Below are 13,204 nucleotides of genomic sequence, written 5' to 3'. Positions count from 1 at the left end.
CATCAAGAACTCTCCGGGATGGCCTTGAGACACTACCTTCGCTTTCCACCACTCGCCTGCTTGAGACCCAGCTTGTCGAAACCAATGCAATGGCAACATCGATATGCCTCCGAGAGTCGCGATCTGCTCCTACAGAACTCGGCCCTCTTCCTCAAAGAAGTTGCTCGTCTTCTGATCAAGGTCATCTCCCGACCTCTGGTCGAACCAGAAACTTTGGACCAACGAGCGTGGCAAGCCTCCACGATTGTTGGGCATTCTTTCAGAGTGATGGAGCATTTTGCAAGTGAATTAGCTCGCGACAAAAACAAGCTGCGGGCCAAGCTAGAGGCACTTCTCGACGTTTCCAAAACGATGTTGGGTGGCGCAAGTTCTTCGGTTCCTGGAGGGAGTGCAGCCGTGACCGCAACCTTAACGATTGGCGGATACGTGGCCCAAAAAGTGGTCGAGACAAGAAGTGAAAGAGACGTCTTCGAAAATTTGAAGTGGCTTGCGGACGCGCTCAAACTTCTTAGCGAGCTTCTCAAAGCCCGGGTCGCTGCTGGCACGATGCGCATTGGTAGGGGCGATATCGCAGAAAGCACGGCGGTAGACGAGAGTGACCTTCAATCTGGGAAAGATTTTGTCGAATCTTACAGAGTGGCGCTTAGCTTCTTCCGTCAGACTCCGCTTCAAAAAGGTTTATACAGGGCGGTCATCCTGTGCCAAGACTAGTCCACAAGCTCCGCTCTTGTTTATGTATTTCTACTTCAAGTATTGGTTTCTACATTCAATGATTTGATGACAGTCTCACTGCTCGGCTCTATGGCTTCTGTCTTGGCCCCACGTAGGCTGCGCAATGGGTGGGGCCTGGCTCGGCGTAGCTCCAAGGCACCCATCCATCGAGAGCCCACCTGACGAGAAGCCGACAAAGGCATTTCCGAAGCATGGAGCCGACAAGGTGTCAAACGCAAGCGATGTGTTGCAGCAGCTCAGCTAGGAAGCAGCCAGGCAAAACAAATGTCTTTTGGCAGCTCAGCTCGCTGCCCTTTATTGCAAAGCGGTCAAGCTGTTGTGCGCACGAGAAGCCGGGCGTGTTGGCTGTGCCAGCAAGACTGTGTGAACAGCGGTGACGAGCATGTACAACATTAGCCCGTGATGCATTGCTACACGGATTCAAAAAGGGCCAGAGTGGTGGGTGACTCTGAGCGTCGAGAAAGCTGATACTGCATGGCTCCCATCAGAGGCCCGCTGCGATGCTATGTGGAGTCCGGCCCTGCCTGGTTCTGCTGTTGGAACGCGGGCATCCACTCTAAAGAAGGAGGCATTCAAATGTTACGTCAGTCAGGCATCCACCCTCTCGAAGTCGGACTGCAACTCACCTTCGGCCCACAGATGCTGTTGCGCGAAGAGTTGCTCGAAGGGATCGGATGTATTGCCGCCGTCCATCATGCTCGCAGGATCGAAGACGCTCCCTGTCAATTGGGGTGTGAAGCCCGTCGGTGCGTTGAAAGAAGACTCTTGTCCAAGGAAAGGCATGCCGGGCGACGTTGCGGAGCCTGCAGCTCCAGAAGGAAGGCCACCAGGCCCCAAAAAGGGTGTCAAGCCTGAAGAAGGGACATCACCGGAGCTTTGCAGGAACTGTTGGAACGCCCCGGCGCCAAGCTGCGAGTCCAGCAACTGCTGCGGGTCGCGCTGTGCGGATGGCGCTTCGCCTTGAGCGGATGCTGCTTTTGCCGACGTCGCTGACCATTTATCGGCGGACGCAGAGGGTTCGGCTAGGCTAGTCGCCCTAGCGGAATGAGGCGCAGGGCTCGTTACCTTTCCTGCCGCGCTTGTGGCTGGAGAATCGGCCTGCGAGTCTGCGAAAGCGGTCATCAACTCGCTCGTTGAGAGGGGCAGCGGCACAGGTTCTCCAACCGAAGAGCTCGAGGAAGAAGCGTTGAGAGTTCGACGCGAGTCTCCACTGCTCTTGATCTTGCGGCGCGAGCTCGAAGACTCGAAAGAGCCTTCCTCATCGTCAGATGCGTCGCCACCGCCGCCCGTTTTGTGGGGTCGCTTGAGGGCTGATCGAGGTACAGGCAGCTCGCTGACAGCGATCAAATGGTCCATCAGTCGGCTCATTTTGCACGCCAAGGACCAGTGCTTCTCTAATCCTCGCAAGACATCGAGGCAGCGACGTACGTCGGCCATCGTAGATGTCGAAGTCCTTGCCCCGCTTCTTTTCGCGCTCCAGACGACGAGAAGCAGAATGCAGCCTGCAGAAAAGGCGCGAAACAAGACTTGCAGACCGCCTCTCGGATGCAGCTTGCGCCGATACAAGTTGTGCAAGATATGGCAGATGGATCTGGCGGCGTTGGTGCAGATGGCCAACGATGGGTAGTTGAGTGACGACTTCGAGTTCGGACCCGGAATGAAGGGCCTGTGCACCAAAATTTGACTGTGGTAGTATTTGGTGTGGAGTAGGCTTGACTGAAGGAGCCACTCGTCGTTTGGCTCGTTGGCATTGTACTTCAGGTGCTGTGGTACTGTGCCCAGCCATTGGTTCAGCGAGGAGTCGATTTCAGCGACGATGAATTGGTCCCATTGGCGACCAACAAATCCCCTCGACACTTTCGCCTTCCCAATAGCGTAGATCGTTCGCAGGGTGCGACCAATGATCTGATCAAGACGAATGGACGCGACAAAGCCAGCAAGAAGGGAGGGCTTCTCCACCGGCTGCGAAGGAGGGTTGCCTGTTGCAGCAGCGTCGATGAGAAACATGTCGTCGACAGCGAGCGGTTCGTCCACATCAAAGTCTTCATCCTGGATACAGACGGGTCTTCCGAGACCAGCGCTGAATTCTCGATCGAGAGAGTAGGTCACCCACCACAGTCGCCTATAGGTTTCAGTGAGCAATAGAGGATGCTTGAGACGCTGAGCTGTGACTTTGCGGTGGGCTCCCACGTCCTGAAGCAGACGAACCGCTACGCTGAGTACTGCCCATGCTAGGGTGTTCGCCATCGGTGTCCCAAGCATGAAAATCGTCGCGAGCACAATGTTCTGGGCATGCTCCAGTGTCGCGATGCCACCAAAAACGCGTTGTCCGATGTGCCGCTGTGCCAGCCACCATTGCAGACCTGCAGTGTGGTACGTCTCTCCACCTGCACGTTCGTTGGGGTTCAAGCACACGCGCGAGTCGTCGACGTATCGACTAGCTACTGCGAAGAGGCCCAGACAAAGGGCAACGAAGTCCGGTCTTCTGCGCATGTCCGGTCGGTTGTCAAAGTCGTGCCGGAACTTGAGCTCGTTGATCATGGGATAATCGAGGTGTGGCCGCTTGAAGTAAGCGTCGATGAGCTTCTTCTCCAAGTCCGGCTCGGGCCAGTCTAGCGCGTCTATCTCCTTTTCTGAGAGCTGCTGTGTAGCTGCCGAGGGAGTGAAGAAATCGTAGCCATCTGGGTCTTTCGCGCTCTTCATGGCGTTGGCTTCGCCCCAGATGCCCCTCTGCTGAAGTCGCTGATCGTCTCTGCTCATGCGATCGAGGAGGTCGATGAGATGGAAGTCTGAGGCCTTGCCCAGGAACTGACTGGTGACGCCCTGAGGTGGTCCGTCGGGTCCTGGTACTCCACGAGCGCTGAGCCACTGGAGGCGTTCGTCCTTGATGGATGTCCAGTGCACCTCGCCGATGCGGCGCTTCTCCACTTCGGACGCATCTGCACAGAGACTGGTCCCGTTGAGAGCCTGCTGTATGAATGCGACTTCGTCTTCATCTTCTCCCTCGCTTGCTGTATCGCGACCATTTGTTGAAGACACTCGATGGTGTGACACGGGGCTCGGCACAAGCGCGCCGCTTCCCGTCAAGGCGCGATCCAGATGGGCAGCCTGAGCCTGACCCTGTCCTGGAGCTGCGGCTCGCCCGGTTTGGCCTTCGTCGTCCTCTCCCGGCAGCCGAGGCCGAGGCCCAACGCGCTCAGAGTAGTCGACGCCTGGCGCCAACTGCGTCAGCAATTCTTCCATCCTATCCATGCGCGCCTCGAGGGCATCGACGTATCTACGGATGAAGCATTTGATTGATCAGAGCCCGCTCGCTGCTTCCTAATTTCGGCTGAGAAGTGTGCACACTCACGCTCTTGGAGGAGGCCGACGCTTTGCGGCATCCAAGAATGTGCACTCGTGTCCATAGGTCGCGCTGCAAGAGGCGGCATACTCCAGATCAGTCAGCCTCGACTTCGGTTGGCGACGATGAAGGCAGCTGCTGCGAGCTCACCAATTTGTACACTTTGTCTCGCCCTGACCGAGACCATTACACTTGACCTTCTTCTTGCGGCAGCCTGCAGCAGCGAATCGACAGTGAGAATGTGCGATTACCGGTCAGAAGCGAGCTCATCACCTTGCCAGCGCTATCCTTTTCCACACTCACTGTCACAAGCGCGCTGCACTCGGCGCCTCTTTCCATCAGCATCCTCGTCTTCCCCATCCTCCACCACGGCAGGGCGTGTCGACTCATTTGCGTCGCTCGCGTTCCTCGTGTGCCCATTCTTGGTCTTCTTCTTGGTAGAAGTAGGGCCTTGAGAGCTGCCCGGTGCAGCATGCTCTGGTCCAGAGCTGGGCCCTTGCGGTACGGAGCCCAGCATGTTGATGTGGTTCTGGTACATTTGTTGCTGCTGTTGCTGGTGCAACGGTGAGCCAGGATAAGGGTTGGTAGCAATGACTCCGTAGCTATAAGGGTCGGCCGAGACTGCTGGATTGGCTCCAAAGTGAGGGGCACCATAGTCATAACTTGGTCCAGGATTGGGAAAAGCTCCTCCGCTAGTCTGATCTTGTCCATGTTGTTGATCGGGCCCGTCAGGTTGGCCTTGGCCAAAGCCGGAGTACTGAGGATGAGCAAAGTTGGCAAAGCCGCTGCTACCCGGCTGCGCCATGTTGCGCGATCACTCTTGCAAGAGCTGCCGACGACGCTGATAGATCTCTGTCAAGGCGAGTGCAATCGCGCAGGTGGGCACCGCCTCTGCGCCCCTTTGATGCCCAAGACCTCGTCGTGGTGGCAATGTGATTGTGACGTCCAAGAATGAGCACAGTGCGGATGAGCTGTGACCGAAGCGCGCCAACGCCAACGCTTTGTGATGCGCAACGTTTTTCCGTGTGGAGGGGGTCTCCGACCGCTTGAGGATCTGGAGAGGAGCAAGCCGAACGCTTGCGCTTCAATGAGAGGGCAAGGAGCAGTTGATAGAACGCGGCAGAGCAGGAGATCGAGGGCAAAGGGGAAATCGCGTAATGATGGAAATGGATAAGGTAATTGTGGTGCGGTGTGAGGGTAGTGATGGGAGGGTGGGTCGTTCAATCGTGGCTTTGCATGCATACGAGTGGACTTCGTATATACGTGACTGCTGCATGCGTGTGCGTGTACCGCGCGATGACCGGGCAGCATTTGAGGTGTCATGCGCATGCGCATGTGCGTGCGTGCGTGCGCGCGCACCTCACCCGCAGCCACAGCTATTATATGTCTACATATTGCAGGGATGGATGCCCGCTCGCTCGAGCCTCCGGACGACGAAATAGTCATTCAAAAGTGAGCGAATTCGACCTGTTTCTTACGCTGCAACAAGAAGCGAGATCACGATCACAATCGCGTAGCATGCTTGGCGTGTTGTGCGCGCCAGCATCCAATTTGAATAATAAGCTTTCGCGTTGGGCATCGTCTTTGCGCCCAACCGCGGCTTTCGCATCGTCTTCAGGTACGGCATACCATTTGCGGACAGCGGACGCAAAGCCTCGCGGAGCTCCGCCAAGCGCACTCAGCCGTGATGGCGTTGACTTGGAAGTGTTGAGAAGGCGAGTCGCTGACAAGCACGCATTTTGATTGTGGCTCACCTTCGATGGCCTTCCTCGATCGGTCCACGTCACCCTCCTCGTGCGCACAATGGAGCAAATCCAGGGAACGGGTACCGATGAGAGGGCCGAGCAGCTTATCCTATACGTACTCTTCTGACTTGATTATTATTATTGCTACACATTGCGTCACATTACGCGCCTGGAGTGCTAAATTGATGGGTATTCAGCAGTGATTCGGATGAAGACTCGATCCGCGGTAGACCGGCAAGCCGAGGCAAATGCTCACAAAGTTCGGGCGGGCCATATAGGGCTTCCAGCCAAGCAGCAGCAGCTGTGCAAGCGTGCTCACTCACAACTTGCTATAAGCAGCCAAGGCACAAGACCTCACAAAGATGTTGAGACTCGAGAATCCGCGGAAAAGAGTCACCGAGCTTTGTTGCTGTCCGCCGCGTACAGGATCAGTGCGCAAGCGCTGCCAACGGCCGCAATTCTTCTGAATCTTGAATGTGAATGAGCGTTTCCAGGCCCACTAAGCGCTGAGATTAGTCCGGTGGCTCGGCCGATGGTCAATGTATACAAGCACCATGCAATTAACATAACCTGCCCGCACTCTTGACTGCATGGCGACCGCCATCCTCACGGCTCAAAACGGTCGCAAGGGGTCTCCGCGAGCGCGGTTCCGGTACCGGTATCGTTTAATTGGAGGAGAATTCAGCAAGGCGCGCGATACGCGGCCGCTGATGCGCAGCATATGTATGATGAGTGCATGCTTGCTGGTATTCGCGATTAGATTTGGGGGGACGCGCGCGCGCTCGCTCGGCGTTGCTCACCCGGCCGCATGCAGCGAAGACGAAAAGCGCAGAGAGACGCATTCACGATTTGCCATACATCAGGTAGGTAGGTAGGTGCATGCTCTGGTATATAGATGGCAGGTATAGGTGGTGCTCGCAAGCTCTCCATGCAGCACTCACGATTCACGATTGACTGCGCAACAAAGTGAGGACCTGCTGCTACTCGAGCAGCGCTTAAGTGCGGGGCGTCCAAAGAGAAGCCTATACGCTTCATAAGCCCGGGCCTCTTGGCTTTTCTGACTCGACGTTCACATGACGCGCACGATCGAGCAAAGGGAGGGGCTGCTGCACCTTCATGCACCTGCACAGCCCGTCAGCTGACATCGAGGTCGAAATTGCTCGGCGGGCGTCCTCTGTGCAAAGTTGTTGTGGAAGTCGTGGATATATGGATCGTGAACGCGAGTCACAGTGGGTCTGCTTACACAACGGCAATCTATAATCGTGAATGAATGGACTCTGGTCGTCCGGCTGCTGCGCTTGGTGCGGAAGTCGCCAAGAAGGCCCTCCCTCGTGTGATGCGTCAACTTGGTCAGCACGAAATCAAATCTCATTCGTCGAGCTCAGCATAGCCCTTTGCGCGGGAAAGTTGCACCAACCGATTGCCGAGTCGTGAGCTGAGGGCCAGCAGGCGTGATGTCGTGAGACAGCGCTTGCGAGGTGTGAATAAGATGGGCACAGTGTGAGACCTACCTCATCGAAAGGTCTCGGTGAGGGCAGAGGATGCAGCATGACCTTACGACTCGCGTGTTGAGGCAAGAAGGTCTAGGCCTCCAGATCGCCGGCGAGTGGTTATCGAACCATGAAGTCCACTCGACATGCCGCGCCTCGCCGCTTGCCGCCAAGCGCCTGCGCCTGCGCCTGCACCCGCGTGAAAAGCTCGCAGCAAGACGTGACACTTCGTCGACACGAGTATAATAATGGAAAGGCTCATGCTAGGACGGATTGAGAATGCGTCTCTTTGTTCGATGAGGGAGATCACAATGAGATCTAGCATGTCGCAGAGCTGACGAACAGGACGCATACTACAGTGTGGGCAAAAGGGAAGGGACCAAAAGGCAAAGTATGGTCCTTTACGCGTCACTGACTTCTGGCTCCTCCACGATGGTCTCGGCGGTGCGACTATTTGCACGGTCAACTTCGGCCTGCGCGAGCTCTTCTGGAGATTTCGCCTTCTGAAGTGCTGGATCACGTTTTGATAGATCTTCAGACACCACGGACGAAGAGGTGTCTTCGCTGGTATTCGAGCTCTTCAATGGCTGATCTTCGTTGTGCTTCCGCTCAGCTCGGTCCAAAGCTACCGCGCTCTCGGTGCCGCTCTGAGGAGCTTTGCCTGCCTTATCAGCCGTGGGACCTTCCAAGTGAGCCAGAGAGGTAGCATCTTCATCCTCCTGAACAACCCTCTCGTTGAGATCGGACTTTTTGGTGTGCTCAGAGTTTGCATCGTCTAACCCATCGGACTTCTTCGATTCCTGGATGTCGTCTCCTTTGCTCGTGTGATCTTGTCCAGTCGACGAAGGATGGTCCGGATTCTCTTCTGCTACATTCGAGTCCTTCTCGATGGCTGCCTGATCCAGGCGCATATGCCGCTCTCGGACCGACAAGACGACATCATTCTTGACCCGAGGCAGAGCAGGTAAGCGCAATCGCTTTCGTGCAACCATGACGCTGCGCGGCAGCAGTGAAGCGGGACCGGTCAGAGCTGCAGTGGTCCGATTTATTCGGGCAGACATGCGATCGGACTCACGGGACTGGACTCTTTTGCACCAAGTAATGCGATGTAGACCCGAGCAGGATGCCTTTGAGAGAGCCCAGGCCTCTGGATCCGACAATGCACATCGTAGGCGAATAGTAATCCAAGAGATCGCAGATCATGTGCCTTGAGTTGCGCTACCATAAAGCAATCAATTGGCAGGGATGTAGGCCGCTGAGCTCTCAATGCGAGCTGCGTCTACTCATACTCATACGATCGATGCGTATACTCACCGCATGTATCGCTTGGCAGCTGACTTTGACCCCGAGTCTCGTGCGCTGAAGCACAGCAGTGGCCTGACGAGCTAGAATGACTGCCATTGATTGGCGCTGATGGAAGGCAAGCGTGGCACGGTTAGCGACGTTGATTTATCATAAGTGTCACTGGCGCTGGGGCGTTGCCTTCTGGGCCACCTACAAGCTTCTGATTCTCCTGACGGGCAGACTTGTCTTCATGCGCAGGATTTGAAGCATCCACTACATTCAAATGTGTCAAAATCAGCAATGAAGCGATCCTCGGGTGATGTTCGAGCCCACCGCTCACATTTAGCATCCGTCTCCATGACCGAGCACACGAGAGTCTCTGCAATAGGGGTGTGTCTGGTCAAATGAGATAACATCCCCTTCCTTCCAACGTTGTTGCTACGCTCACCGTCACCATCGCGCAGCACAGTGCCTATGCACCACTCGATGGCATAAGATGCTTCACTGAGAGAGATAGGGTGCAGTTGGCGTCGCGTCAGAGAGTCGATTGGCGATTTAAGGGCGTATGTCCGACTTGCACTCACTCCGATCCGTCACTTGCCACGACATAGCGCTTTGGCCTCTTGTTCTGACGAGCTGCCTCCTCGTACTCTCCGTGAACCAGCGTGATTGTGCAGCGATTCCTTTCAAATACTGGCCTACTTGCGGTCAGAGCGTGTTCGCCATCAAGCACTTTACTGCCCTGTCGTTTAGGCTTGGGTGGCCTTTGCGCCTCCCCTAGGACGACGTTGGGAGCTGCCGCTAAATGCTCGTCATCCTCGTGAGCAGCATTGTCGACTTCGCGAGCACCAATCAGATCGGAGCGGTGCTCATGCTCTTCGTCATGTTTCCAAGCGTCATGTAGTCCGATGCACCCAGCGTTGTGTAGCGTATTGTCGATCGTCTGACCGCACGCAAAGAAAGTAATCAGGATGTCCACCAACACAGCTTCGGAAGAACACTCCTGCGCAGGCAGCGAACAGTCATGCGTGCCTGTTGCTCAGCAGACCACTCACCTCGTCATCGAAGTCGATGTAGTCGTCCTCGTCCTCCTCATCGTCTGTGGTCTCATCGCGGCTTTGCTCCGTATCACTCTTTGGCTCTGCGTCTGTTCCGTCTGTATGCGGCTCAGAAGGTGCCAGTGCTGACTCAGGGCTGCCGCCTTCTGGCCTCGCAACGTTCTCCCATTCGTCATCTTCCGCTTCGGCGTCCGAGTCAGCGCTGAAAGCATTGTTCCGAGGCGTCAAGCCCCGCCCTTTGCGAGATGACCCAGATGTGACGCTGTCGTTGTCGCCCTCAGCATCCGTCTCCTCTCCTCTGCTCTCGTCGCCGCTTTCAGGATCTACGTCTCCAGCAGGCACTCCGAGCGTCTTACTCTTGTCCCGACCACTGCCTTTACTTCTGCTCCTGCTTGTTCCCGGCAATGCCAATGCTCCGATGCCGCTACCACTATTGCTGCGCTTGTGCGAATGATGCCTGAAAGGACTCAGCGATCTTGCGGTAGCTTTCAGCTTGTCTCGCTTCCTGCCAGGCTTCCCAGACTGCCCATCTTCCGCAAGGGCACCGATGTGCCATGGCATGTGGGGTCCACTCGAGGGTGCGCCCGCAATGGCGATAGCAGGCAATATTGCACCGGCGAGGGACGAGGTCGAATGAGAATGCGAGTGCGACCTGCCAAGAAGCTGCTGCGTGAAGGAGCCCGTACCAGAGCCAGAGCTTCGAATAGAGGCCGAGTCAGCGCTCTTTGAAGGGCTGCCCATGGCCGCAGCGGGGTCACTGGTCACCTTGTCTTTGGACGGGGCGTCGAGAGCTGTAGCTGCTGGCGATCTCTGTGGCCGATCTATGCTGGCCGCCGCGGCTTTAGGACTAGCGACCGATGAGTCCATCGAGCTGCCTTGCTCACTCAGGCTATCGTCAACAGGCATCTTTTTGCAAACTGCGGCAAATGATTGGTTGGAGCTGCAAGTTGGAGTTGACAGTAAGCGAGGAGGTATGTCATATATCACCAGCCAAAATGGAGGCTTGCAAGTCAACAGTCAAGAGCCAAAGGTGTTATCGCAGCAGCTAGCAAGCCATGATGCAGGGCGGCATCTCCACAGCTTTTGGTCCTTTCAGCGCTCGGCAGGTACACGCGTTTGATACATGACCGGAGTCTTGGCACCACGCGTCACGTGGACTGCCCAAGCCTACACACAGCCTAGGCTCATTTGGAGACTCGATGTTGAATCAAGACTCTTGATTGCGAGACGGAAGTAGGTCACAAGCTTGAACAAATTGGCCATGGTTCGACGTGCCTACAAGATCGCTCGCTTCTGGAGTAGCGTGTGAAGCGCAAAAGATGGACAAGATGCATCATGACGCGCAAATACTAGACCGTCGCGAACGCGTCCAATGCCTGGGACATGCCGTGAGCGAATTGCCAACTATGCTCCTTGCCGTTATCATGGTCATGTTGTAAGAGACGAGCATGACACCACTGGTTGCGGAAGCCGACTGCACTCCTTCCAAAAGACCAAAAGGTGTGAGCGTCAACAAGTCCTTGTCGAAATCCTTGCTTGAAGCGCCAGCTCTGCGAAAGAACTCCACGATCATGCTGAGACCAGTATGATTCGTGCGATGATGTGGCTCGCTCTTGTGCTGCTTGCAGTGTACTTGATGGCGGTGCTGCAGAGCGAGTCTCGGAGAGCACCTTTGGCAGTACACCAGCTTCTACGGCAGAATACAGGCACCATCCAGCACTGCGAAAGAGACATCGGTCACATTGGGAAGATGATAGTGCGCGGGTACGACGGTTTACTCACTCTGGCGGCCCCTCTTTCTTCAGAGTCCAGAAGTACCAGCCAGCTGTGTTTCGATTGTAGCATTGTATTTGCGCTTGTGCCCACTGAGTCTGTTTGGAAGTTGCGCTGGGCGCATCGCTGCCTCCAAAGCTTCTAGGATTGAGAGCAGCACTCCATTCTCCGATGATCAAGTTCCCACCTCTGATGCCCCCACCCTTCCCACCAGCTGCCCTACTGGACCAGCTCTCGAGGGCCTGATGCATGTGACCGTGTGGATGGGACATGGTGCTCGCATGTTGTTCGGCAGAGGTGCGATGATCTGCATCCGTAAAACACCGATAACAGTGATGATCCAGCACAACAAAGTCGTTTCGTTGCGCCAGCCAGCCCGAGTAGTGATTCGCATCCCAAGCGTCGCCAATGTAGATGGGAAGGTCGATATTCTGCTTTCGGATAGCATCCAGAGCGCGCTCGTACCATGCCTGTAATCTTCCGTCGTTCTTCGGTTCATTGAGCAGCTCCAGACCTATGACATTGTCGTACGCGGTGTCTGAGAGTCGCTCTGCAATCCGCGAGAGTATCTCGATCGTTCTTTCGCGATTCCAGTCTGCTCGAGAACCTCGCCAGAACGCAACCGGCGCGCCAGACAGACCCGAGTGTCCGTCAGCATTTTGCCCGCCTGGAGCGCAATGAAGGTCGATTAGCACGCCAATCTGGTGAGTCGCAGCTTTGCGAATAATCTGATCTACGGACGTCCATGCTGTCCGGTAGATCTGCGCAAAATTTTCGTACTCTGTGCCGCGCAGCAGATCGGGCGCTTGGCTTGCTGCGAATGCCGCGTATGAGATAGGCAGCCTGATCGTGTTTATGCCGTGTCCCCTCATCCATTGGAAGTCACCATCGTCGACGAACTGTTCCCAATGCTTCTGCAATCGATTAGACGAATCCGCACTAGTCGCACTGAGCAGATCCATCTCGCTAGAGGCGCTTACGATACCGATGAAGAGGGATGGAACGAGCCATGGTTCGAGGGCAAAGAGGGAGCCAAGATTGACACCATACTGTTTGCGGTGACGATAGATGCCCCTGACTAGAGCTTTGCGCTCATCGTCACTCGCAGCTTGCTCTAAGCTGAGCGCTAGGCGAGAGCCTGGCAGTACAGTCGAATCTTTCATCTTAGGTGATGCGCGAGATGCCCTCGACTCCTCGAGCTTCTGTGCGGCTTTGCGAATGAGCTACCGCAACACGCAAAGCAGGGCCCGCGCGCCCAAGCATTGCGGAAGACAGACGATGCACTCAAAAGGTCAGCGTTCAGAGGGTTTTGGATGAGAACGCTGTGCAGCAATGGGTCGCATCGACTTACGCTACTCATTCTGTGGTCGCTCTTAGCTGACCTCGGCTTCCTGTTTGAAGCTTCACCTCAGGGGCAGCGCCACGAGCCTCGGCCTGGCGCTTCCTAGAATTTTGTCCCGTCTGATGTGTGCAGAGAAGATCATGCTGGTATAAAGCTGATTGTACATCTTCCTTGGGCAGCGATGCCACCAGTGGTAGTGGTGATAGAAAGTAGTCTTGAGTATGTAGGAGCTGAGCAGGTCAGGCTATCGTTAACCAGACCTTCAATTTTAGGTGGATTCTTCGTTTGGGCACTTTTAAATCGTGAATACGACTCTTGACTTTCAATGTCGTGCGCACTGCGACTCACAACCGAAGAAGTATTGAATGCAGCAGGGCGTGAGCGCCACGCTTGCGTTCATCACGTGTCTGCTGCATGTATGCAGCATGCAGAGGGGA

The 13,204-nt window shown here is 55.6% G+C and overlaps 3 protein-coding genes across 3 annotated transcripts; all 3 read right to left on the bottom strand.

Annotated features, from left to right (window-relative positions):
* Positions 1–1,214: 1,214 nt before the first annotated feature.
* IE81DRAFT_227198 (hypothetical protein) lies at positions 1,215–5,056 on the bottom strand. Its single transcript, XM_025511101.1, has 4 exons — positions 4,379–5,056; positions 4,226–4,289; positions 4,085–4,147; positions 1,215–4,009 (listed from the first exon to the last, which is right to left on the bottom strand). The coding sequence occupies exons 1-4, from the start codon at positions 4,878–4,880 to the stop codon at positions 1,321–1,323; spliced, it is 3,318 nt and encodes a 1,105-aa protein (XP_025372213.1). The 5' UTR covers positions 4,881–5,056; the 3' UTR covers positions 1,215–1,320.
* A 2,577-nt stretch (positions 5,057–7,633) lies between these two features.
* IE81DRAFT_227190 (hypothetical protein) lies at positions 7,634–10,310 on the bottom strand. Its single transcript, XM_025511100.1, has 8 exons — positions 9,650–10,310; positions 9,179–9,537; positions 9,043–9,098; positions 8,935–8,973; positions 8,809–8,867; positions 8,625–8,720; positions 8,386–8,528; positions 7,634–8,306 (listed from the first exon to the last, which is right to left on the bottom strand). Exons 1-8 carry the CDS (start codon positions 10,211–10,213, stop codon positions 7,712–7,714), a joined length of 1,911 nt encoding a protein of 636 aa, XP_025372212.1. The 5' UTR covers positions 10,214–10,310; the 3' UTR covers positions 7,634–7,711.
* A 430-nt stretch (positions 10,311–10,740) lies between these two features.
* On the bottom strand, positions 10,741–12,703 carry IE81DRAFT_309756 (glycoside hydrolase). Its single transcript, XM_025512404.1, has 2 exons — positions 11,435–12,703; positions 10,741–11,371 (listed from the first exon to the last, which is right to left on the bottom strand). Exons 1-2 carry the CDS (start codon positions 12,586–12,588, stop codon positions 11,002–11,004), a joined length of 1,524 nt encoding a protein of 507 aa, XP_025372211.1. The 5' UTR covers positions 12,589–12,703; the 3' UTR covers positions 10,741–11,001.
* Positions 12,704–13,204: the final 501 nt, after the last annotated feature.

This window comes from Ceraceosorus guamensis (genome assembly GCF_003144195.1).
Source record: "Ceraceosorus guamensis strain MCA 4658 unplaced genomic scaffold IE81scaffold_7, whole genome shotgun sequence".
NCBI classification, from domain to species: Eukaryota; Fungi; Basidiomycota; class Exobasidiomycetes; order Ceraceosorales; family Ceraceosoraceae; genus Ceraceosorus; species Ceraceosorus guamensis.
Note: the sequence above shows the minus strand (reverse complement) of the source record. Positions and strands in the feature narration are given on the sequence as shown.